Source organism: Notolabrus celidotus, chromosome 10, assembly GCF_009762535.1.
Source record: "Notolabrus celidotus isolate fNotCel1 chromosome 10, fNotCel1.pri, whole genome shotgun sequence".
NCBI lineage: Eukaryota > Metazoa > Chordata > Actinopteri > Labriformes > Labridae > Notolabrus > Notolabrus celidotus.
The window spans coordinates 24,071,103-24,095,198 of NC_048281.1; the positions used below are offsets into that span (position 1 = coordinate 24,071,103).

Sequence of the window (24,096 nt, forward strand, 5' to 3'; positions counted from 1 at the left end):
AGTGCCACCGTAGATTTGCGACTTTATAAACTCGACATTTTCAAAAAAAATTGCGAAAATTTACTAATTACATTTTTTTTCTTTCATAGTGGCCCTAATACGCCGTCGTACTCTTGTCCAAGTGGTTTTGCAAATAACATATTTTATGAATGAATATGCTCAATTTGGAAATAGTGCCCTGTTTGATGTTGCATTTAAATAAAAATTAAATGCCGTTGATAAAGTTATTTATGACCGTTTTTTTTAATTTGTTGTGATGCAACTTTTTTTTTTTTTTTCACATTTGTCACGTACCCCTTACTGTACTCCCACGTACCCCCATTTAAGAATTGAGAATCAGTGGGATAATGGGAGAGTCAGCAGCTACAACTCCAACCCAGTCACCAGATAGCAGCGCCCCCTGCTGGCTAACTTCGGTAAAACATCTGACTGCGAAGACATCCCGCCTGCCTCTAAAAATCGCAGATGAGCTGCAGCGGCGGCGGCGGCGTGAGATAGCGGCGTCCTCCTCCACCGGGTGACGGACCGACTGACCGCCCGCTCGGTGGAAACGTAATGGACGTGCGGACCGGGAGCGGAGCAGAGAGCCGCAGTCCCCAGATGGCGGAGTGAGTGAGGATGCGACTCCCTAGTTCCATCTTTGTGTCGGTGTCTCTGTTCACGGCCGAGACCACGGCGGCGCTCTACCTCAGCTCCACGTACCGCTCAGCTGGAGACCAGATCTGGCAGGGGCTCACGCTCCTCTTCACGCTCGTACCGTCCGTTCTCGTGCAGCTGACCCTCACCTTCATCCACCGGGACCTGAGCAGAGACAGACCGCTCATTCTGCTGCTGCACATCCTGCAGCTCGGACCCATCGTCAGGTCAGTGCAGGCTTGTTTATGTTTCTCTAATGGCTCTAATGGTTAAACAGCTGTCGTTACGCACAGGTGTCGTGTCCACGGAGGATTTTTCTCGTTAAAAACATGTCCGGCCTGCCTGCACTTAAGCTGCTTAGGGCTGCTTTGATGAATGGATTGCGCACATGCTGTTGTTTTCATTTTCCCCGGCTCTTTGTCCTCTCTGGCTGGCGGCTGACACGCTGCTGCATTCATTGTATGTCTGTCATGAAAAAGCAGATCAATACGAGCACTGCTTATCGATATGCTCCAAATACCACCACAGCTGTCTGTCACAGAGTGATCAGCCAACACCAGTTTCAGAAAAAGACCTCCTCCTCCTCCTCTTCTCTCACTGTTTGATCTTCTTTAGGCCATGATCTCACAGGCCGAGCTGTGCCTGATTTATTCATGACTGCTCCATCTGAAAGGACATTAAATCACCACTATAAAGCACAGATGGAGCACACGAAGAACCAGGCATAGGCTTAATGCAAAAGAGGTTGCATACATACAGAGAATGTGCTTCTATGTTCAGGTGCACAACAATAATCATACAACACTGAGTCTGTTAAACACTGCAAATATCTGCATTAAAGGGCTATAAACTTTAATAGGCCGGGTGTCTCTGTGTGTAAGCTCCGGCCTGACCTGACTGGACCATCTGCCTCAGCTATATGAATCTGAGCCTAATCCTGCATGCAGAAAGAAGGCACTACTGTACACATTGACAGGGAATATGTTAATGTTGTCAAATATGCAAACAGCAGGGGATCAAACTGGGCCTGATATATATGAGCTCAACGTTTTTACAGAGCAAAACTGAAATACAGCAATTATTTGATAAAAATGTTCAAAAATTCACATGTATTTAGCTTCTGAAATGATAGAATTTGCCTTTTTCTTTTTCTGATATCATTAAATTTTCTTTGAGATTTGTACAGTGAAGCAGTTTGAAATGTATAAATGTTTGGACACATGATTTAGGTCAATAAATGATGAAACCAAACCTTTTTGGTTGCATCACTAATGACAGCCTGTTATGAGAAACTGAAGACATGTGAAGGAAGTGTTTTCACATCCCTTTAGACAAGTGTAAGTCAACAGATAGTAAGAAGAAAAACACACGCAGGACTTTAGCGACAAAAACCTCAAGATGTTTCTTTAACAGGCAAATAGATGTCATGACAAAGCCAGACAAAAACAAAGAAGAATGCATCAGTTCTCAGAAAAATAACAAAAAACAGTCACAGCCATCCAACAAAGATATTCTAACTCCTTGTGCAATGTTTGACCTTGTAAAAATAGTGTTTTTTTTATCTATTAGAAACATTTGAACAAAAAAAACAATCATAACTTAACAGCTCATAAGGTGCACCTTTATTTTAAGATTTTAAAAGTAAAGAAAAGGCTTCACACTTCTAGTTCAAGGGACAGGTGCATAGGAGAGGAGGAAGAAGAATGAACAAAATTAGAATGACAAGAATCCTGCACACGGTCAAACTTGCAAAAAGAAATAATTTTAATGGTAACATTTTTAGACCTTCATCAGGCAAGATTTAAAAATCAATTAATCAATCAATCAAGCTTTTTTTTTTTCAACTTTATTTGTAGGAAATGTTCAACATTGTAGACAGTGGGACATACAACACAAGATATAAAAAAGTAGAGTAGACATCAGTTGGCACATCTGAATGTCAATACCCTTCCACACCCGCCACCCGTTATAAGGCCATTCGACAACAAACAAAACAAAACAAAAACAAAACAAACAAACAAACAAGAAAACAAAACAATAATGATACATACATAAATAGACAAATAGCAAAATAAAATAATAATGGTAATAAATAAACGTTGCACACATCAGTCCTCCAACTCCGAGGACAAATCTAGAGAATGTATATAGTTAAAAAATCAAGCTTTATATATATAGAACCTTTCATACAAATCAAATGCAACCCAAAGTGCTTTACAGAGATTGAAAAGTAAGAAAGAAGCTGAAAAAAACAATGGCAAGACATATTAGGGGAAGATAATGATAATGATAAAATAGTAATAATAATAAAAATTACATAAAATAATAGATTTTAAAAGGGTAAGGATAAGAGTTGAAAATAAAACTCAGGCTAAAAATATCAATAAAAACTGAGTAGATAAATAAAAATAAATAAATGAATGAATAAATAAATAACAATAGAATAAGATAACAGTTAAAATTACTAAAATAGTAAAGCAACATTTAAATTAATATTACAGTAAAAGGTAAGTAATAAAATTGTTAGACCCTACCTAAAAGCCAGACTTAATAAATATGTTTTTAGTTTACATTTAAAATTCTCAATATCTCTGTCAGCTCCTTCTCCTTCTGTCACATTCTTCTTTTGGTTTCCTGTTGAATAATAGTAGTATTTATATGTAATTCAACAGTAAAGCAGCCAGCAGTTCATTACAATGATTGATTCTTTAAGGTCAGTCATCTGAGTAAATTACCATGGATTCAATGGATCCAGCTCTTCATGTGTAAAGTCCGCTGTATGTCTCTGTTTCAAATCATTAGTTATTCATTACTTTGAGGTTTGGGCTTAAAAGTCGCCTTGAAACGTCACCATGGTTTGCGGTTCTTCATCATGCACTAGGTTTTTAGAGCTTTATTGATGCTGATTCACCAGACTAAAACACTAAAGAGAGAAGAAGAATTATTGATACTGAAAGGGATTCAAGTTGAAACAAGAGCCCCACTGTTCTCGTCACAGTTCATCAAACCCTCAGCTTGTTAATCCAAACGGTCAACTCAACAGTGTGTCATATTTGTGGAAACTTTCGCATTCTCCCAGAGCATGTTGATTTCCCCCGCCGTGGCCTCTGTGAGTCTGACCCCGCTGGGCCCCGTTTCCCCTGGAGTGTGCGTTCAGATGATTACAGTTCAGACTTCTACATCTGTCCTCCATGAAGAGCAGATCTAAGAATAGCACGCATCGCTGTAGGCTCCTTATCTCTGACAACACACCCAGAGAGGGGAAGGTCTGCCTCTACTGCCAGCAGCACAACACTTCCCCTTCTCATCCACCAAAAACATCACTTCTTATTTATCTGAAGCCTTATCACTTTAGCTGCAGTGACTCTGCTAGTTGTTGCATAAAAACTCATCACTTTAACTTCCTTTAATTCCAGCGTCTCGTTTTCTAAACTCTTGTGAGAGTCTATGATCATGTCTTTTTTACTACTCTGATTGGATTTTGTTCACTAATCTTAAGCAAAATACGCTAAACTCAACATCCTATCACAAGTGTTTTCTCATCTTTGTACAGTTTAAAGTCCCCATCTGCTCAACAATGTTTTAGTGTCACAGTTGCTTCGGCTTCAAATACAGAATGTGTGCATTTTAAACCTTGAAGACAGTTTTATTGTATTCAAGTTTCTTAACTGTAACACATTTTTATTGATTGCAGATTACTTTTATTTTAATATCTTAATACTACCATCAATATAATCAGGGACTTGTTTTATTTTTTGGTTTCTTTTTGTTTGTTATTTTGTTTAGATTTTATTTTCACTTTACAGCGGGACAGCTTAGTCCCCCTTCCCCCCCATCCCCTCCCACCCCACACACTTTCAACTTGGCCTAAAATCTTCTCTGGGGGAAACCTTTAAGTATGTTTTCCTGCACGCTAGTATCCTGTTTTTCATATCCAGGATATACTGTTTACGTTTTCATATCCCTGTATAGTTTACATTTTCATATCCCTGTATAATCTGTCCGCCTGCCTGCAGGTCTCTCTTAGATTAACACCATTTACTCATCATAAAGGGGTGGCTGTGGCTCAGTGGTGGAGTCAGTTGTATCTCAATTAGAAGGTTGGGGGGTTTGATCTTAGGCCCCACTGCCCACATGCCAAGGTGTGTTTTGGCACTCCAAACTGCGCCCAGTCGTGGCGGTGTTTGAATGGGATTAGTAAACACTAATGGGCTATTTACATGGCAGCCTTTGCCATCATTGTATGAACGTGGTGTGAATGTGACATGTGATGTAAAAGTTCTATGAGCAGTCCAAAGATTAAAGAAAGTGTTCTATAAAGTACAGTCCATTTACCATTTACTATCATATTCCGTACCAAAAAGTCATGATCATAAATGTAGATCAGGGGATGATCTGCCACATATCCTTCTGTTATTCCCCCCAGAGTGCTACAGGGCCGTATACATCACGTTTTGTGGCTGCTGTTTACATCAAAACACAACGAGGATAGTCAGAGAGAGCAGATTATAACCATTTATTATCCAGCCTTCTCACTAAGCACCCAGCTGTGTTAAATACTTGATTCTGATTGGTCAAAATTGACAATAAATATTGATTCTGCAAAGCAAAAGCTACATTAGGGACAACCTGATCACACACAAATGTTAAAATAAATCTGCTGAAAGAAGTTCCGGCACATCCAGTGTATTGTTTATATTTTCACCTCTTCCTGTTGACAATAGGGATGCAACAACTAAAGATTTTAGTGGTACGATTATTGTGAGAGAAATGTTCACGGTTTCACGATTATCCCGATTATTATGCGTTTAATTCACCAACAGGTTTTGAGGGTCCTTCCCTACAGCATTTTTCGGACACAGGTGTAGAGAATAAAAGACACGCACTCTGCGAAATTTTTATTTAGTCCCCTTTTCTTCTTGTGCTGTTATGCCAGCGTCTTTTCAGCTGCACTGGACTGATTTTAATAAAACGCAGCCAACACGTCATTTTAATGTTTCAGTTCAAAATCAAAACAGTGTTCTTCATGAAAACACCATCTGACTCTGACGGGTGTCCTGGGGCGGTACGGAAATTGGTGGAGGATGCTGCCTCACACTTTTAAATGACAAAGAAACTCCGCACAGGTGACCCCCTCTAAAACGAGATGGCACATCTCAAGGGGTTTATCCCAATAAAATTTCTTTCTTTAAATAAACAACCAGCTGAGTGAAAGAGACATTGATTAAATTGAAGAAAACAGACACGAAACAACCACAAACCACAACACAGTTTGTTTTATTAACTGCAGTTGCTCAAACTGTTTTCAGTCGATTTCGATGAATTACCCAGCTCTTTATCAGTATCAATTTCAGTCTGATTCATAACTAACTAAAAACTCCTTACAGGAGCTTTAAAGTTCAGTCTTCTGTTCTAAAACTCCACTTTATAATTCAAATATCTTTATTGAGTTTGCATCACATATGAAAATACAAAACACAACACACAAAAATACATAAAAATAATAATAAGACGTAGAAAACACCAGGGTTGCGCGGTAATATTCTACATTGCCACAGATGGTACAGTATTGTGCAAAACAAGGAAGAGGAACAGGTCTCTGCGGCAGTGATAGTAATACCTGATATAGCGCAATAGCCCTTTCCACCCTCCCATCCCCAGCTGTCCTGAAAAAATTAAGGCGTAATATCTAAGAGTTAGTTTGCAGTGCACCACACAGAGTCAGATCTTACTTCTTATGCTTAGGGCCAGATAAAAGCTCATCTCATGATGTTTTAGTTTGGGTTTCATGAAAGTAGGCTGAGAAACGTTCCCATGCCTCATAAAATTTCCTCTTTGAGCTACTGTCAGAAAAACGTAGCATCTCGAGTTTGAGACAGGACATTACATCCTGACGCCACTAGTCAAGCGTGGGCAGGGCAGCCCCCTTCTAAAACTCCACTTTAAACTGAAGATTGACGAGTACTTTCATTTGAAACATGCTACATTTCATCCATCAGTGAAATTTCCTTATTATTTCGTTCACATTTTGTCATTTATACTTAATGTTTTAAACCAAGCCAGTGATGTATTTAAGTGTGTGTGTGCTCCTTCAGTGGAGCTGAGGCTGATAACAGTCTGTCCCTCAGCACCCCTGTGGTTTAAATCCTCCTGCCTTGCTGTTTTATTGGCGCTGAGTAAGAGTGCTTCTATTCCAACTCAGACCTCTGGACCTGTGCCCACACTCGGCACTTCACTGTTTTCATGAACTCGCTGGCAGATGACTGACTGTAACTGGCATCACTGTAGCTGTTCATAATAACACAGAGCTTAATGCTTGTGAACATGTTTCACCTCTGACATGACTGAAGGCTTATTTAGCTGCTGCATTAAAGGCTCTTGTTGCGCTACTGAGGAACAACTGATCGAAATATGAATCTATCACAGTCTTACCTGTTTTAGTGAAAGGTCCTGTGAGGAGTTTTTTTTATCTGGTTATGAAACAGACTAAAAATGAATACTGATTTTCCTATGACCTACAAAAGCAACAAGACCATAAGCAAAAGACTGATTCTTTCTGTATAGTTATTTGTAAGGCCAATTTAGCTAGCTGACTGCATGCTAGCAGAACAGCTTTTTTTTTACATTTCCCATGGCAGATATTTGAGACATTTCAGTGTTAAGTCACCCATGATGATTTTTCTTGTTAGAAAACACAATTTACACATGATCAAGACAAAATCAGCAAGGAAATAACAGAACTGCTTTGTCTACAGGGGGCGCCAAAATCAACGCCCTAAACGTTCCTCACAGGAGCTTTAAATTAATTGTTCCCACTTATGTAATGTTTGTGCTTGCTGCCTTTATATGTTTTTTGAAGATCTTTTGTTTTTTAAATACTAGTTGTAAGATTTATCTTTACATGTTCCCTCATTTTCTTGGAATTTTGATGGGGAAATTAATTTTTTTAACCTTTTTTTCAGACATTTTCTTGTTTAAATGCAGATTCATTTATTAAAAAATGTAACAAAAAAGCATCGACGGATCTATCAATATTGTTGTGTTTAACTTAAAAATGTCATCTTAAAGCATAATTATTATTTTAAGAGATCAATATGCCACTGTGTTTGTTAATCCATTAATATACTAATATATTATTGGTTTGTCTATTTAATAATCTGCAATTACCAAAGGACCATGGCAGTCAAAAAAAACATGTAATGCAACAAAAAGTACGATATTTGTGTCCAAAATACTTCAGAGCACAAGTCTAAAACGATACTCAAAGTATGTAACAGCGCTTGGAGACATGTTAGTGGTAACATGCCATCAGCATTTTGATGAAATACTGAGTCAGTACTGATGACACTCCCATCGGCCTCATGCAAACTAAACATCTGCTAACTTCGGTAAAGTGATTCGAGCCGTGGCAGCATGCTGATATTGACAGAGCTACTAGAGTGCCTGAAGGACATCAAGGCATGGATGGCTTTTACATTTTTTATTGATTTTGACAGCTTGATTCATTCTTTTATCTCGAACCGTTTGGACTACTGCAATGCACTTTACACTGGCGTTAACCAGGCATAGCTCGCTCGTAGCCTGTTGGTCATGTTCCTCCCAGTGTGTATTGTTTATGTTGTGAGTTGATGTCTTGATGTAATGTCTTGTTGGGGTGTGACATTAGGATAAGTGTTAATGAGGTTTCAGTGTTTATATGCAGCCTGATTAAGGAAAATAAAATAAATCATGATATGAAAAACAGATGCGTCTGCAGCTCTAAATGGCCTCTGATCTCAGTCTGCTGTTGTGTTCTAGGTGCCTGGAGGCATTCTGTATTTATGGCAGCGTGGGCAGCGGGGAGGAGCCTTATGTCAGCATCACCAGGAAGAAGCAGATGCCTCGTGGGGGGCAGTCTGAGGAGGTGGAGCGGCAGGTGGGGCAGGCGGAGGGGAAACTGTTTACACACCGAGCAGCCTTCGCCCGCACCTCTGTCATTCAGGCCTTCTTGGGATCTGCCCCCCAGCTCACCCTGCAGCTCTACATCTGTGTCCTGCAGCAGGGAGTCTCCATCGGAAGAGGTGAGAGGCCTTCAAATATATGAGAGACATTTCGATTTCATGCCCACATGTAGGCTGTCACCAGTCCACACAGCTCCAGTGTGATGTGGGCTGATCAGCTGAGTGCCATATTGGAAATAAGAGGATGGTGCTTTCATGAGTCAAAGTGGTGTTATGCAACAGCCTCTCTGCCAGTTGGTGCAGATCTGGAGTCAGGCTGTCCAACTCTTTGTGTGTGTGTGAGGGAGATTTAGTAAAGGTTCAAACAAAGTCAAGGAAGGACATCTGGTCGTCCAATTTAGACAAAATAAAAGATGATATAAATACACCACTCTTTATTTTCCTCAGCTTCTGGCTGTCTGACACTTTCATTTCACGCTCTGCGATTTAACAGCCCAGTGTGATGAAGCTTCGGGGGCTTAAAGGACAGGTCCACATTTTTCTTCTCCATATAAAATCAACATTCAGCTGCTTGTGTGGGCATTCAATGAGCTTTTGCTGGCTGTAATTATCCCTACTGTCTGTTCAGGAAATCAAACAACAAGATGAACAACAAGATGATAATAAATTCTTCACCAAAATGAAGTTCTGATTTGATTCACTCAGACAAACAGAGTTGGTTAGGCTTTATATTATAAGGTCTGTTATAGTTATTTTAGCCTATTCAGTTTATGTTTAGTCATGTTTTATTTATTGTTACATAACTGTACATCATATGTTGAATTATGTAACACGTAGGTGTAGTTTTTTCTCATTTCTCCAGGTGTATTGACACAAATACTTTCAATGAAACTAAATTTAGCTACATTCACTGTACATGTACAAGGAGTGTTATAGTTTAGTTTTAAAATGTTCTGCTGCTTAACATTTTTCTTTTTCAAAATATTTCTTTTGGCCTTTTTGCCTTTTTTTATTTGATAAGACAGCTGAAGAGAGAGACAGGAAATGTGGGGAGTAGAGAGCGGGGGAGGACATGCAGGAGATGGTCGACTGGCCAAGGATCGAGCCGGAGACCCCTGCGACGGAGGCTGTGGCCTCTGTATGTGGGGCGCTTAGACCACTAGGCCACCAGCGCCCCTGCTTAACATTTTTTAATGTCTCTTAAATAATATTTAAGCAGTTTAACACAAGAGAGTTTTGAGGGAATGCTTTTCATGCACCTGTTTGATATTTCATGTTATTTTAGTTTCCTAAATTAGAGAGCAGACAGAGGTCAGTGTGAGTTATTTCATGTGCTGTACCTTTTGGGTAAGGACAGTTTAAAATTTACAGACAGACAAAACTTGATCTCCATGGAACTCAAAAAGTTCAATTTTAAGAAAGATGATCCTTAAAGTTATGTTGCTCTTGTTTTCTCTCTGTATTGAAACAACAGGTACTCTGATGGTGATCTCCTTGCTGTCCATTGTGTATGGTGCTCTAAGATGCAACATCCTGGCCATTAAGATCAAATATGACGACTACGAAGTGGACGTTCGGCCCATGGCTTATCTGTGCATCTTCCTGTGGAGAAGCTTTGAAATCGCCACTCGTGTGGTGGTTCTGGTTCTGTTCAGCTCTGTGCTGCAGCTCTGGATCCTGCCTGTAGTTCTACTTAATTTCCTCATCTTCTTCCTCTACCCCTGGATCCTCTTCTGGCAGAGCCACTCGCCGTTCCCTGAGAATATAGAAAAGACTCTGACCAGAGTGGGGACCACAATCGTGCTCTGCCTGCTCACTTTCCTCTACGCTGGCATCAACATGTTCTGCTGGTCAGCTGTGCAGGTGAAACTCAGCGACCCAGACCTCATCAATAAATCCCAGAACTGGTATCGCATGGCTGTGTACTATATGTTGCGCTTTGTTGAGAACGCCTCACTGCTTCTGTTGTGGTACATCTATAAAACAGACTTCTACAAGTTCATCTGCGCCCCGCTGCTTGTGCTGCAGCTGCTGGTTGCATACGCCATCGGCATCTTCTTCATGCTGGTCTTCTACCAGTTCTGTCACCCATGTCGGAGGCTCTTCTCCGCCAGCATGACACAGGGCCTGTGGAACTGCTCCTCTCTGCTCTGCCTCATGTGCACCTCGTCTTCTCCTCAAAGAAGGCCGATGGTGAAGTCTGTCCTGGCGCCTCAGAGCCCAGGCATGCACAAAGAGCGGGCTAACGACGGAGAACACGACACAGCCAGTGATACAACAGAGGACCTGCCGAATGACACAACCTACGATATGCTCAATGATACAGTCTGTGACACTACTAATGAAATGGCCAGTAACATAGGTGGTGGAATCAATGGTGACATTAGCCAGAGTGTATCCTGCAATGCTAAAAGCATCACAAATGTTTGACGTGCCATTAAGGGAAGTGACTCTGACAGTTATCATCTGTAACCTTTTAAGTGCCACATGGATCCCTCTGGAGTTGAGTTTACACTTTCATATATCCATCTCAACTCATTTGTTTTCTGCCTATGTCTCCTGCTCCTTCATGAAATGTGTCCTTAACTGGAGATCTGGCTGCAAATACGCATCACGTTCAGACACACCACAGAGGTGGTGCTCGCTGTCATCATCAATCACCCTATGAAGCCCTTCATTCTGCAGCCTTTAAATCAAACACATGGATGCCACCACTACATTGCGTAGTCTAGGAGACTGTTTCCACCTAAATGCTGCATTACTGATCACCACGAGCTCTTGAATTGATTGTATTTAGTATAAATCTTTGGCATGGAGGTGTGCATGTGTTGAGCCTCAAATGAACTGCTTCTCTGCAAGGGTGGGGGTGGGGGTGGGAGGGGGAGGGGGAGGGGGGCGAATCTGTTTTGTACAGGGTTTTTTTGAGACACCCCCCTCCCCTAGTTTAATGGCTGCAAGTAATCAGTTTTTTTACTCCTTGATAAGAGCTTTATCATGATTATGCGCTGCTTCTGTGATGTATTTGTGCTTCAGTGATGTTTAATCACACAATGTCAGAGCCCTCTAAGTCACACAACATATTACTGTAAAGCACACACATCTCCCAGCGTCGTGTTTTTGCACGTTTACAGAAAGAAAAACAGGATAAAAGTGGCTTTGATCAACTGTCGAGGTGTGAAACGCTTTGTTGGTATGTATTTGCATTTTTCTAACTCACTCTTGTCACGTCTGCAAGTCTGTGTCTCATTTGTTAGAATATTTAACACCAAAATCGATTATATCTCACTGAAAAATGTTTAAAATTCAAAGTATATTTGCATATTTTCAACCTTTGATGTGTGTGAGAGAATGCCAGTGTTTGTTTTTTGCACTAACTCCTTTTTGCAATGTATCTGCAGAGGGATGTGGACCCCAGCTATCACATAAATCCTCCTAATGTTTGTTTAAAAGAGTTGAAGAGCAACTTTTGAAGCCAAAAAAACATTTTAAAAAAGTTGTACACATCTAACATTGTCATACAAAGCAAAGTAAAAGGAATTTAAGGGATAGAATCCTACATGGAAATTTAAATAAATTTATATTTATATGTGAAAACTGTCTGTTGTTGTTATTTTGGCTTGAGATCAGTTATTACTTACTGTCCTGTGCTGCCCCCTGGTGGACAACTGCCAGTACAGCTACCCCTCATCAGTCTCATTAATAAATCCCATTCATATTTTGAGTCATTCATACATTTATTCATTCATTTAATGACTGCACTATGGTTTCAACAAATGTATTTATTTAACAGCTCTCACAGTTACTGCACAAACCTTTACAGACAAATTCAAGGATGACCAAAAAAAAAAGTGCTTAATGGTTCAAATAAAACCTGGAAACATACATCGACATCTTAACGGTCACGGGAACATACTTAAAAATATTAATGCAGGTTTGGAAAGACACTTTACATAAGTAGTCAGCTTCCTACAAAAACAACATTTAGACGTACTCAAATATTAACAACAGCAACAGTTCAGTCAGTTTTCAGGGGAATGTACTGAAGAATAGAACGAGTCAACACTAGCAGGTCAAAGGCTGTAATGGAACATGGCAGCACTTCATGCTGAACACTAACAAGTTTATGTTTACCATTTTAATAACCTGAGTTTAGCGCTTAAGTGCCAGCTTTTGCTAAGTAGCACTAAACACACTGTAAAGCTGAGGCTTATGGGAAATGTAGTCAAGATCTACATCATACACAGATTACAACATTAGGATGAAATATTTAGAAAGCATGTGTAGTGTTTGAAGTCGTTTTTCAAGTACTGTTTCTTCCCTTTGACATTGGCCTGGTCCCAATAAAGAAACATTTTCTCAGTCTTATTCGCGTCCACTCACAAACCACAGCTCTTGTCCTGAAGTCAGATTTATAGAGCCTGTGGGGGAGAAATAACCTACTAGTGCGCAAGGGAGTACACCAGAGGGAGTCATCGGAGGGTATACAGGGCTTCTTGGTTGAGGTTTCAATTTAAGCACAGCTTCAGGAAGCAGAGAGGAGCGCCATTACAGAGCAACGGCAACGGCAAACACGCTGACCACGCAGTACATGGTGCGATTCTCCCACCGCACTGTGCAGTTTCCTGAGAGAGACAAACAGAAGCAGGAAATTATTCCAGTGATAGCTGCATCACATTTATAATCACTTTCTGATTAAAAGTCCAAGTGAAAAGTTATTTTTCAAGTTTCTTAAAGGTATTATTATTATTATTATTTTTAATAAAATCTTTTTATTTTTTTTTAGGAAAAATGACAATAACAAATAGTGTACATTGTAATCACATTCTTAGTGTCAAGTAAGTACATTGGCTAAGCAGCCGCACACAAATTAAAGTTTGGGTATTCATACATAAATGTACACACACATAAAATAAAATAAATACATAAATAAATGAAATAAAATAACAATATTGAAATAAATAAAACCCCACCCCAGAACAAACTGAGACCACCAGCTGCATCAGACCACAACACAGATCCTAAGATAGGCTCTTCAAATGAAGCCCACATCTGAAGATTACACTCTTTAACTGTAATCATTTGAGCAGTGGAAAGCTCTAAGTAAACTATATCTAGGTAGAGAGGATCCAGCCCTTGACCGTCAGCCTATCTGGGTGTTTCCACCTCATAGCAACCAACTTCTTGGCAGCAGTGAGGCCGGAAAAAAAAAAGGTATTTTCTGCTGCCCCACAACAGGGAGCAAGGGATGTGGCAGAAACAGGTACAGACAAGGAGAATATTGTAGATAATCAAGAGGAGACACCATTCCAAAAACAAGCGACCGGTGGGCACTCCCAAAACATATGAATGAATGTGCCCTGAGCACCCTGAGGGTACAGGTTACACCTGGAGTCAGGCAGGATGCCCATTGAGTGCAGCCTTCAGGGAGTAAGGTAAGTTCTACGTATATAGTTTAGGTGAATTTGTTGATGTTCAGGATTTCGAGAGGTCTGTAAAATGTTAGTCCAGACTAAGTCCTGATCAAAATTCGATCTCAACTCTGGAACATCAATTCTCCACATTCTATTCAAGGAAAGCTCCATTATTGATTTAAAAAAATATATATAAACACTTGGTGATTCTGACTTCTTGAACCAGAAAATCAGCTTTTTTTGTTTTGTTTTTAAGTTTAAAGTATTATTTCTTGAATCAGTGCTGAAACACTGGGGTCATATCCTGTAAACAATTTCCAAAGATACTAGCTCTAATTTAAAGGGCTGTTCTGCAAATGAAAATATAGTTATAAAAGGTGAAGCTTCTTCAGGTCAAAGTGAAGCAGTTTAAAGGATTCATGTAAGGGCAAAAGCTCTTACATGATCCTGTCTGTAGTGGCATATCATGGTTTTTGCCTCCACATAGCAACTCTAACCAGCTTCTTCAAAACAAAAGCCTCACCATCAGTGGCCGTGTCCCAGTAGCAGGAGTTGGCTGTGTGGAGACCTGCACCCGTCTTCTGCATGATCGCACAGTTCACTGCAAAACATCAGAGAGAAGCATCACTCGATATGAGATCTGAGCTCTACATGTCCATGTTACATCCTGTGGTTGTTAGTTAGTTTACCGATGTATTTAAACGGTCGTCCCTGTTTGACCAGATGAGTCAGAGAATGCTCCACTATGTTGGCCGTCCACTGGTTCACTTTGCTCTGGTCGTAATCTGTTCCTCCAATAACACCTTCAATGCACTAAGACAAGACAACCACAAAAAGACAATTTACAAGAAAACACAGTTTGTTAATGTTTCCAGGGGGAGATCATGTACCTCTTTTACTGTGATGTTGGCCTCATCAGCATTGAAGATAACCTGCAGGGAGAGACAGGGAGAGACAGGGAGAGGGAGAGACAGGGAGAGAGCGAGCGAGCGAGCGAGCGAGAGAGAGAGAGAGAGAGAGAGAGAGAGAGAGAGAGAGAGAGAGAGAGAGAGAGAGAGAGAGAGTAGAAAAGAAACATAGTTACTTAGAGAGAAATTTTTTTAAATCATATTTATGATTGATTTTTTATTTAATAAAAAAAACATATGGTGATTTCAACACACCCAGCCGCACTCTGAGGTCTTCTTCTTCCACTCACCTCACTACACACCCCCCCCCCCCTCTGGGACTTCTCTCCCACCAGACATCCATAACATCAACTCTCTTTCCATTTTCAAAACACATCTCAAATTACATCTTTTTAAACTGTCATGTTCACTCTAATTACACCTCTTCACTGCACTTTATCCATGATGGACATGGACATGGAGGATGTTGATGAGACCCAGGAGGAGCCCATTGCCTGAAAGGTTTCATGCAAGTACAGTTGAATATATATAAAGAGCAATCCTCAACAAGGCTGGAGAGTGACACTGAAGAGGAAGAGTTGGATGTTGAGGAAGTGGACATGGAGGATGTTGATGAGACCCAGGAAGAGCCCATTGCCTGAAAGGGTTTAGCAAAAATGCAGAGGCTAGGCTTGAGAAGCTTGAGGGAAGATGCTTTTTCATTTTCATGTTGAATGAGACTTTTTTGGAAGGATAGGGGCTCTTTTCATTTAACATTTTGAATGAGACTTTTTTGGAAGGAGAGGGGCTCTTTTCATTTAACATTTTGAATGAGACTTTTTTGGAAGGAGAGGGGCTCTTTTCATTTAACATTTTGAATGAGACTTTTTTGGAAGGAGAGGGGCTCTTTTCATTTAACATTTTGAATGGGACTTTTTTTGGAAGGAGAGGGGCTCTTTTCATTTAACATTTTGAATGGGACTTTTTTGGAAGGAGAGGGGCTCTTTTCATTTAACATTTTGAATGGGACTTTTTTGGAAGGAGAGGGGCTCTTTTCATTTAACATTTTGAATGAGACTTTTTGGAAGGAGAGGGGCTCTTTTCATTTAACATTTTGAATGGGACTTTTTTGGAAGGAGAGGGGCTCTTTTCATTTAACATTTTGAATGGGACTTTTTTGGAAGGAGAGGGGCTCTTTTCATTTAACATTTTGAATGGGACTTTTTTGGAAGGAGAGGGGCTCTTTTCATTTTCATGTTGAATGGGACTTTGTTGGGATTGCATTTTTGTTAATTTCTGAATGGGTTGGGTTGGAGGGATGAGTGATATTTAACTCAACATTCATGTTTTTGTTCTTCAATTAATTGATTAGTTAATAAGACTTAATTGATTGTTCAATAAAATATTTAACACTAGATAAAGTTCGACTTACAAATAAATCTGATTTAATTGTATTATTTTGGATGGATGTCTGCTTATAACACAACATACTTATGCTTGGATATGATACCTTTCCATTAAATTACCCTAAATTCCCAGTTAATTCCCATTATTCCCATGGTAAGTTTCCAATTTGGAATATTTCCAAATTCCCCAGCTTAACTTCCCATGGAAATCCCTCCCTTTGCAACACTAGTTTTCAATGACGCCTATGCCTTACATAAATATTTGCATGTGATGTGTTTAATTATCTGTTTTCAACGTTAATATTTATCTGTCAGTGTTACTGTGATGACTGTGACCACTCCCCGACTGAACCGTTAGCTGACTGCAGCTAAACATTTGTCTCTGTGGTGTCACATGTGCAGCTGTCGACATGTTTATTTTATCTTATTCTTTATTACTTTACCTCGTCCCCAGAGTTGTACTCCTCCATCTTTTCTGACAACGCCACAGCGGTTTATATCCTCTTCTTATCACCGGCGTTATTCTGTAGTCCACTTATTGTTTGTTTTTACTTCCTGTTATTCAGAGACAAAGAGTTCAGTCAAGACGAATCTGCACAACCTGAAACTTGTGACAGGATTATTATGTCGCCTCACTGTGGTGGAAGTCAGACACTACAAGACACCAACAACATCAACATTAGAGGGCGTATAGCTCACATAAAACACGAAATCTCTCTGTTTCTCATGATTAAGGTTCAGAACAAATCTGTTTTTTTCTGGAATTATGGGAATTTATGGGAATTAACTGGGAATTGAGGGTAAATTAAAGGAAAGGTATCATATCCAAGCATAAATATGTTTTGTTATAAGCAGACATCCATCCAAAATAATACAATTAAAACACTTTTATTTGTATCCAGTGTTAAATATTTTATTAAACAATCAATTCTTTCATTGAAGAACTACATTAATGTTGAATTAAATATTATTCATCCCTCCGACCCAATCCATTCAAAAATTAACAAATCCCAACAAAGTCCCATTCAAAATGTTAAATGAAAAGAGCCCCTCTCCCTCCAAAAAAAGTCCCATTCAACATGCAAATAAAAAAGCATCTTCCCTCAAGCTTCTCAAGCCTAGCCTCTGCATTTTTGCTAAACCCTTTTGGGGAATGGGCTCCTCCTGGGTCTCATCAACATCCTCCATGTCCACTTCCTCAACATTTAACTCTTCCTCTTCAGTGGCACTGTCCGGCCTTGTTGAGGATGACTCTGCATAGATATTCAACTGTACTTGCATGAAATCTGCTTTTTTAGTCAGGATTATACTAAAATATTTTTCCCCAACTATATTTAAGTTCTCTATTAAGAGAACAACCTTCAATTTAGTAAATTCCTGGTTTATTCCTGTTTATTCCCATGGAAAGTTTCCAACTTTGTTTCTCATGTTTAAGGTTCAGAACAAATCTGTTTACAGTAAACTAATCTATGCAATGTAAGGATGACTATACATATGTGACAGTATACTGTGTGTTGAGTTTTTGTTACCATTTAATGCAATGTGAGTGATGTAACTACATTTATTTTTCACTATTTTATCATCTGAACAATTATTGTAGAAAGAACTGATCAGACAAGATCACAAGCACCTCTCTGGTTCTGTTTAAGATGTGTCCTGTTCTTTGATTCAAGATTTAAGATTCAAAGGTTTTTATTGTCAATTTTCACTGTATATACGAGACATACAGGAAAAACGAGATGCTGTTTCTCTCTTCCTTTTGTGTTCATACTCCTCACATAGTTTGATATTTAAATACAATCATGCACAAACATGCTATGGCCATGCACTAATGGAGAGATGTCAGAGTGAGGAGGCTGCCATTAACCAGCACCACCCAAGCAGTTGGGGGTCTGGTGCCTTGCTAAAGGGCATATCGGCAGTGCCCAGGCAAATGAACCAGCAGCTCTCCAGCCACCGGTCCACTTGCCAAACTTCATCCAAACTGGAACTTGAACCGGCAACCCTCCATTTCCCACGTCAAGTCCTCATGGACTGAGTTACTGCCGCAACAAATTCAGATTATTTTACATTATTATTATTATTATTATTATTATTATTATTATTATTATTATTAATAACTAATTATATCATTATCAACTAATTATATCATTATTAACTAATTATTGTTATTATTATTATTATTATTATTATTATTATTATTATTATTATTATCATTAATATTATTATATACTATTATTAAATTCTGAAAGTGTACATAGTGTATACATCTCTTATATTTACAATATTTTATTTTATTTTAAATTCACCTTATCATCTATCTATCTATCTATCTATCTATCTATCTATCTATCTATCTATCTATCTATCTATCTATCTATCTATCTTTATTCTTGTACATCTCTGTTTCCTTACTTTCATGTTTTGTGTAAATTAGTTTTTAACTTTTAAAAAGTGAAGAATATCTTTTTTATTATGAACAACACACCTTGCTAACTAGTGGAAATGCTCCAAAATTAGTTGTAGCACCTGACAGTCACTTAAATATACATCCTTATAAAAAGACACAATAAAAGAGGAGTAGTATACTAATGAAAAACTGAATAGCCTACAATGTTAGCATACATTAAACGAGTTATGCAGGAAATTACCATATTGCAATGCAAAGCATACAGTGCATACAAATAAAATAAAAAGGAAAGGCCACAACGAAGTACCAGGCAATAATCCTTAGAGATTTAACCAATACCTAAACAGCTGTCCTTGAGTTGCCCATTTCACCATCTCTTTTCAAAGTCTTGTTTGTGCAAGAGGACCAACTCATGTATTGCTCAGCTACATAAAGTGTGATTAAATAATCTGTCAGTCTGCACGAAAGCTGGCTGCTCCTCTGGCCATAACAGCTACAGAAATAGACCCCAAAACCCCAGAGGATCTCAGCTGGAAAATACACAATACATAATGTACCACTCTGTGACAATACGGATTTACTCAGAAAGTACTCACAAAAATACACTTTGGTGTTAAATAAACTTAATACCCCAATTGTTTATTCATAAATTAACAACAAGAGTCTGAGTTTGTGCTGAAACAACTGTCGCATTGTCAGAATAAGCCTATTTGTCAAGATTTCGTGCATGTCTCTCACACGCACGCACGCACGCACGCACACACACACACACACACACACACACACACACACACACACACACACACACACACACACACACACACCACGCCCCCTCCTGACGGGAACACCCTAGCTGTGGATTTGCGCCTTCAGACGGTGCCGAGACGCACCAACACACTCACGTACGGTGCTGATCCCCGGACTGACTCCCTCCAGCCCGCCGTGCTCCCCTGCCGGCTCCTCGTCACTCTCCGCCGGCTGCAGGTAAGACACCACCGCGGTGACACTACCGGGACACCAAACCCCGCCGTGTTTCCTCTGGCATATGGACACACAGTGAGCGGCTGTTATTTCCCTCCACTAAATCATGTTTTATTTCTGTCTTTTCCTTGTTGTGTTTTTTTTTTCTTCCGGGAGGTGGGGGTCTGCCTTTTCCACCATCACGACCACGATCCCGGAGGATTCGTCACACACAGCGGGACCAGACAGCCCACTTCCCGGGTAAAGTTAAGAGCCTTTTGCTCAGGTGCAATGCAGCAAAAAAAGCTCATTTTCACGCTTCTTGTTGCTTCCACTTGTTTCGACGGTAGATTAACCTGCGGTCAAGTCAGGTGAATGTTGATCATATGTTGGGAATGTGTTGCATTAATTAACTCCCCCCCCCCCTTCACCGGAGAAGCATGACACCCAGCATGTAATGATAAATGAGGACATAAAGTGTTTTTGATGTGACATAGATTAACCTCTAATGTCATGGGTTGACTTTAATTGTCATGCAAAATGCCAGTAGCTTCCAGCATATCATTAGAGATGACCTTGTTTTTGGTTTCTGAAGCCACAAAGATATCCCAGGGCTGTACTGGGAAGACTGTGACTGGCAGGATGCTGCTGAATGCCTGGTGGGTTGTTTGGAAAAGTGTTGGAGAACAGGACTAGAGAGATCTTAGTTCCTCATTTGGAATCAGAGGTGGATTTAACCTCAGATTAGGCTGTGTTGAGGCTTTTGTGTTTGGTCACAGCAATAGAAAAAAATATTGTGTGGTGCGTAGGCACAGTTAGATGAATGAGAACATTGTTCAATATCAACACTGTGATTAATAAATATTAATGAGTAGGCTACATATTTGCTTTACCTCAAAATTTCACACCTATCTGCTGATTTTCACTTTTTACACAATTGTTGTGATTGCAACGTTTGTCACATGAATTCAAAATACATCCCAAAGCTTTCACTTTTTAACCTCTTAACTGGAACCAATCAGTCTGAGGGTAGTGGATAGCTAGCTTCATATGACTGCATCAAAATTCAGTGAAAGTATGGGCATTAGAGGTTAATTGTACAACTGCTGAAAAAGCATTGCCTGTTTTCATAAAATATATACTTTTTATTTTTTGCAATACATTCTGACTTTCACGATGTTCTTATTGGGAAAGTGTATCGCAATTACATGCAGCCCTAGTGTGTAGGGATTATTTTTTATACCAGATCTGTATGCAAAATGTTGTTTTCTTAAGCTTTCTTCACAATTTTAGTCATTCTTTTTAACTTTGAGTTACTGGAAAAAAAACTGCGTATTTTGTTTTTAAAAACACTTGTTGAACACTTTTTTGAAAATATAATTTAAAATGATCAAAAATATTTTAAAACATATCTCCTCATCTTGCCTGAACACCCCATATTTACAACAAGACTGCATTTTCCACCTAAAAACATTACCTTGGTTAAGATTTGGTTTCATAGTTCTGTGAAGTGTGTGCGGCTTTGTCCAGTTAGATACAAAAATCATTGAATAAGGTTAGATAGTGTCCTCCAGTGCTCAGAAAATAGTGTTGCAATTAATTTCTTGCATCATCCTTTCTATGTATGGATCATAGACTCTACACATATATGGATTCCGTCTATGGTATTGATATGTTGTTATATTGAGAGGTACTGTTAAATCCTTAGAAACAAAAAATTATCTTAAGGTGTTGTCAGTAGAAGGACTTGAAGCCTGAAGTCCTGACAAAAAGGGTCAGAATCTGGGACCCTCTTATACCTTGTGCAAGCTGAGCCCCCTTTACTCAACAACGGAAGTGATTATAACTTATCACTGATCCTCTTTTTCACATGTTGGTGTATTGTTTAGAAAATCAAATGTCAGAAAATGGTTGAAAAAATATCCCTGCAATTAATTGGTCACGATGGTGAAATGGATGATAACATGCCAACTTGTTTGTTTTTCAGAACAGCTGTGCAAAATTAGAAACATAATCGGTTTCACTAACGAGCACGATTATCAAAATCAGCAAACTTATGCAATTAAGAATCCTGAGTAACAGACTTAGCAGGGTCACCTGAGATGAACCAATGCTAAATATAATAGAAATAGAGAATAATGATCTGATTGAATAGATAACCATTATTCTTTGTTGATCTATAAAAGAACAAATGTCAGAGATTTACTGTTGCAATTCTCTTAATTCATAGGGGGAACATTTTTGCTTTGTACTTAAGAAATAGTTTGCCAATTTGAGACAAAGGAAAATGTAAACCTTTCTTGATCTCACAACAGGGAATAAGCTAAATACAGGGTTCCCATGCGTCCCAGTTGACCAGTTTTCCAGTACTGGAAAACAGCTGGAAAATGGGAGAAAAAGTGAAATGTCCTGGAAAATCACGGATTGTCCTGGAAAATGATTCCAACATGATGACGTGCAACCTGACAAGGTTAAAAAAAACACATCCCCATTTAACATTTGTGGCCATTTTTGTCATTCAGTTCTATTTAGGTCAATTTATGCACTGATCCTCTGATTATTATTATTATTTTTTTTTTTTTTCAGTAAGGCAGCTTCCAGATTCCTTTGCTGGCTCTGTTGTTTTTCACTTAGCCAATTTTATATTTTCTGAGAAAAGAGAAAGCTGAGATGAGAGTTGGCCATCATTGTTACTTGGTTGCATTATTCTATAATCAATTTGCCATATTTTTGAAGCATGTAAGAGATGATTTCATGGATAGCCATAGACTGCGCATCATTCAATGTAGACTTCCACGGAGAGGAACATATTAGACTATTTAGGAACTAAATTAGGAACTAAATTTAGTCTGTCACACCAGCTTGATCATCACTGAAAATGTCCTTGAAATGTCCTGGAAAATGATCTCTGGAAAAGAGTGGCAACCCTGTGAATATGTATTTACTTTTTTACACCAGTTTGGCGAAATGGAAAGATCATTATCAATCCTCTTTTTTAACTCTAGCTGATGGGCTAATTTCCCATAAAGGCCATATAACGCAGTGAATATTGATCATCAACTTGTGAAACAAACGCTAGCTGCTGACTTCATGTGATGTTTGAAGACACTTGGAAGTTTTAAGCTCAAATAGATTTGTATGATTAAGATTGATTTGTATTAAGCCAACTTTTCTGTATGAGCCATCAGTCTTAAGCTTTGCTGTAAGGGATATAAATATACGAGGGTTATACATTTAGATCTGGAAACAGATGTATAGAAAACAAGCAGTTGCGCCAACAAGCTTAGGTAGGACTAATAAAATATATATATTCTCATCAGATTTATTTTGAAGTCCTGTAATTGTATTACATATCAAGGTAAACAGTCACCTATACAGGAGCTTCTTTTTTAGTGCCAAAGAAAAGCAAAAGGAGATTTTACTCTGCTGTATGAGACCTCCTGCTGTACTATAATCTGTCGTAGTGACGCTTTTAAAAATTAGTTCATTGGGTTCCCGAAAGAAATGATGCAGTTTCTGCTGAGGCTGTTTTATCATTGTCACAGGAAAAAATGCCTCCCTAATGATAACCAAGCTTTTATCTACCGCTCACAAACGCACACATAGACACACTCATACTCATACACACTCATACCCACACAGGGCTGTAGGGGAAATAAATGGGTGAATAACAGGAGGAAGGGAATATAGGGATTCCCTGATTTCTGTACATGCAGGCAGCCGAGCTCATCCAGCAGAGCAGAACGAAGCCCCAGGGGGAGAGCAGTCACGCTGCATTAAAGGTCTGTGTCTGAGAGATCTAGCAATGCATTAAAGTGTGTGTATGTGTGTGAAGGGTATACATTCACACACGTCTGGTGTATTATAGCTGACACTTCAGTGAAAGGCTGTACCTCATGGTGTCAGACTGCTGTCCTATAAAACAAAAACCCCATAACTAGGCTATGTATTTGCTCAACTCTGATGTCTCAGAACATCATATTAGTGGCTTACTCCTCCATGTAGTACACTGTGTACACAATGTACCTCCTCGGGTTGTGGTTGAGTTTTGACATGATTGTGTTGTCTTAGATCAGACATGGCTGTTTGACTGCTCCTTCCTCCTCCTCCTTCTCTTCTTTTTTAGCAGACAGTTGCATTAAGGTAACATTTGACTGCTATTTGTGCCCACAACAATCTGTGATATTGATGCTAACATGGTTTAGTTGCATGTTATATTTAAAACTATGTGCTTTAATGTTTGCTTGATTTTTGGTCTCTCATTTCAACTGAGGCAGAAGTACACTTCCACCTGCAGCAGCTTTTCCTCCCCTTTAGCATTATGGTGGAGTACGTTCAGGATGAGAAGTGTCCCTTGACTGATGTTAGTACTCCATCCACTCACCGGTGCACTGTGTTCTGTCACAATCTTCACCTGAAATGAACTCAATAGGTGTCAAGTGAGGA

At 39.3% G+C, this 24,096-nt stretch overlaps 3 protein-coding genes across 7 annotated transcripts in view; 2 read left to right on the plus strand and 1 right to left on the minus strand.

Annotated features, from left to right (window-relative positions):
• The first annotated feature begins 381 nt into the window (after positions 1-381).
• Positions 382-12,170, plus strand: xk (X-linked Kx blood group (McLeod syndrome)). The gene is made up of 3 exons (XM_034693372.1): positions 382-863; positions 8,434-8,696; positions 10,051-12,170. The coding sequence occupies exons 1-3, from the start codon at positions 619-621 to the stop codon at positions 11,004-11,006; spliced, it is 1,464 nt and encodes a 487-aa protein (XP_034549263.1). The 5' UTR covers positions 382-618; the 3' UTR covers positions 11,007-12,170.
• Positions 12,171-12,335: 165 nt separating this feature from the next.
• dynlt3 (dynein, light chain, Tctex-type 3) lies at positions 12,336-16,870 on the minus strand. The gene is made up of 5 exons (XM_034693373.1): positions 16,724-16,870; positions 14,878-14,919; positions 14,677-14,800; positions 14,511-14,588; positions 12,336-13,198 (listed from the first exon to the last, which is right to left on the minus strand). Exons 1-5 carry the CDS (start codon positions 16,748-16,750, stop codon positions 13,122-13,124), a joined length of 348 nt encoding a protein of 115 aa, XP_034549264.1. The 5' UTR covers positions 16,751-16,870; the 3' UTR covers positions 12,336-13,121.
• Positions 16,871-19,561: 2,691 nt separating this feature from the next.
• The window catches only part of sytl5 (synaptotagmin-like 5), a 56,174-nt gene continuing 51,639 nt past the window's right edge, over positions 19,562-24,096 (plus strand). For 4 of the 5 annotated variants that reach the window (XM_034693367.1, XM_034693366.1, XM_034693369.1 and 1 more), the window contains exons 1-2: positions 19,570-19,674; positions 19,828-19,911. The gene's annotated coding sequence lies outside the window, so the exon portion shown is untranslated. Of the gene's footprint in view, positions 19,675-19,827; positions 19,912-24,096 lie in introns of all 5 variants that reach the window. The other variant, XM_034693370.1, reaches the window with a different exon arrangement.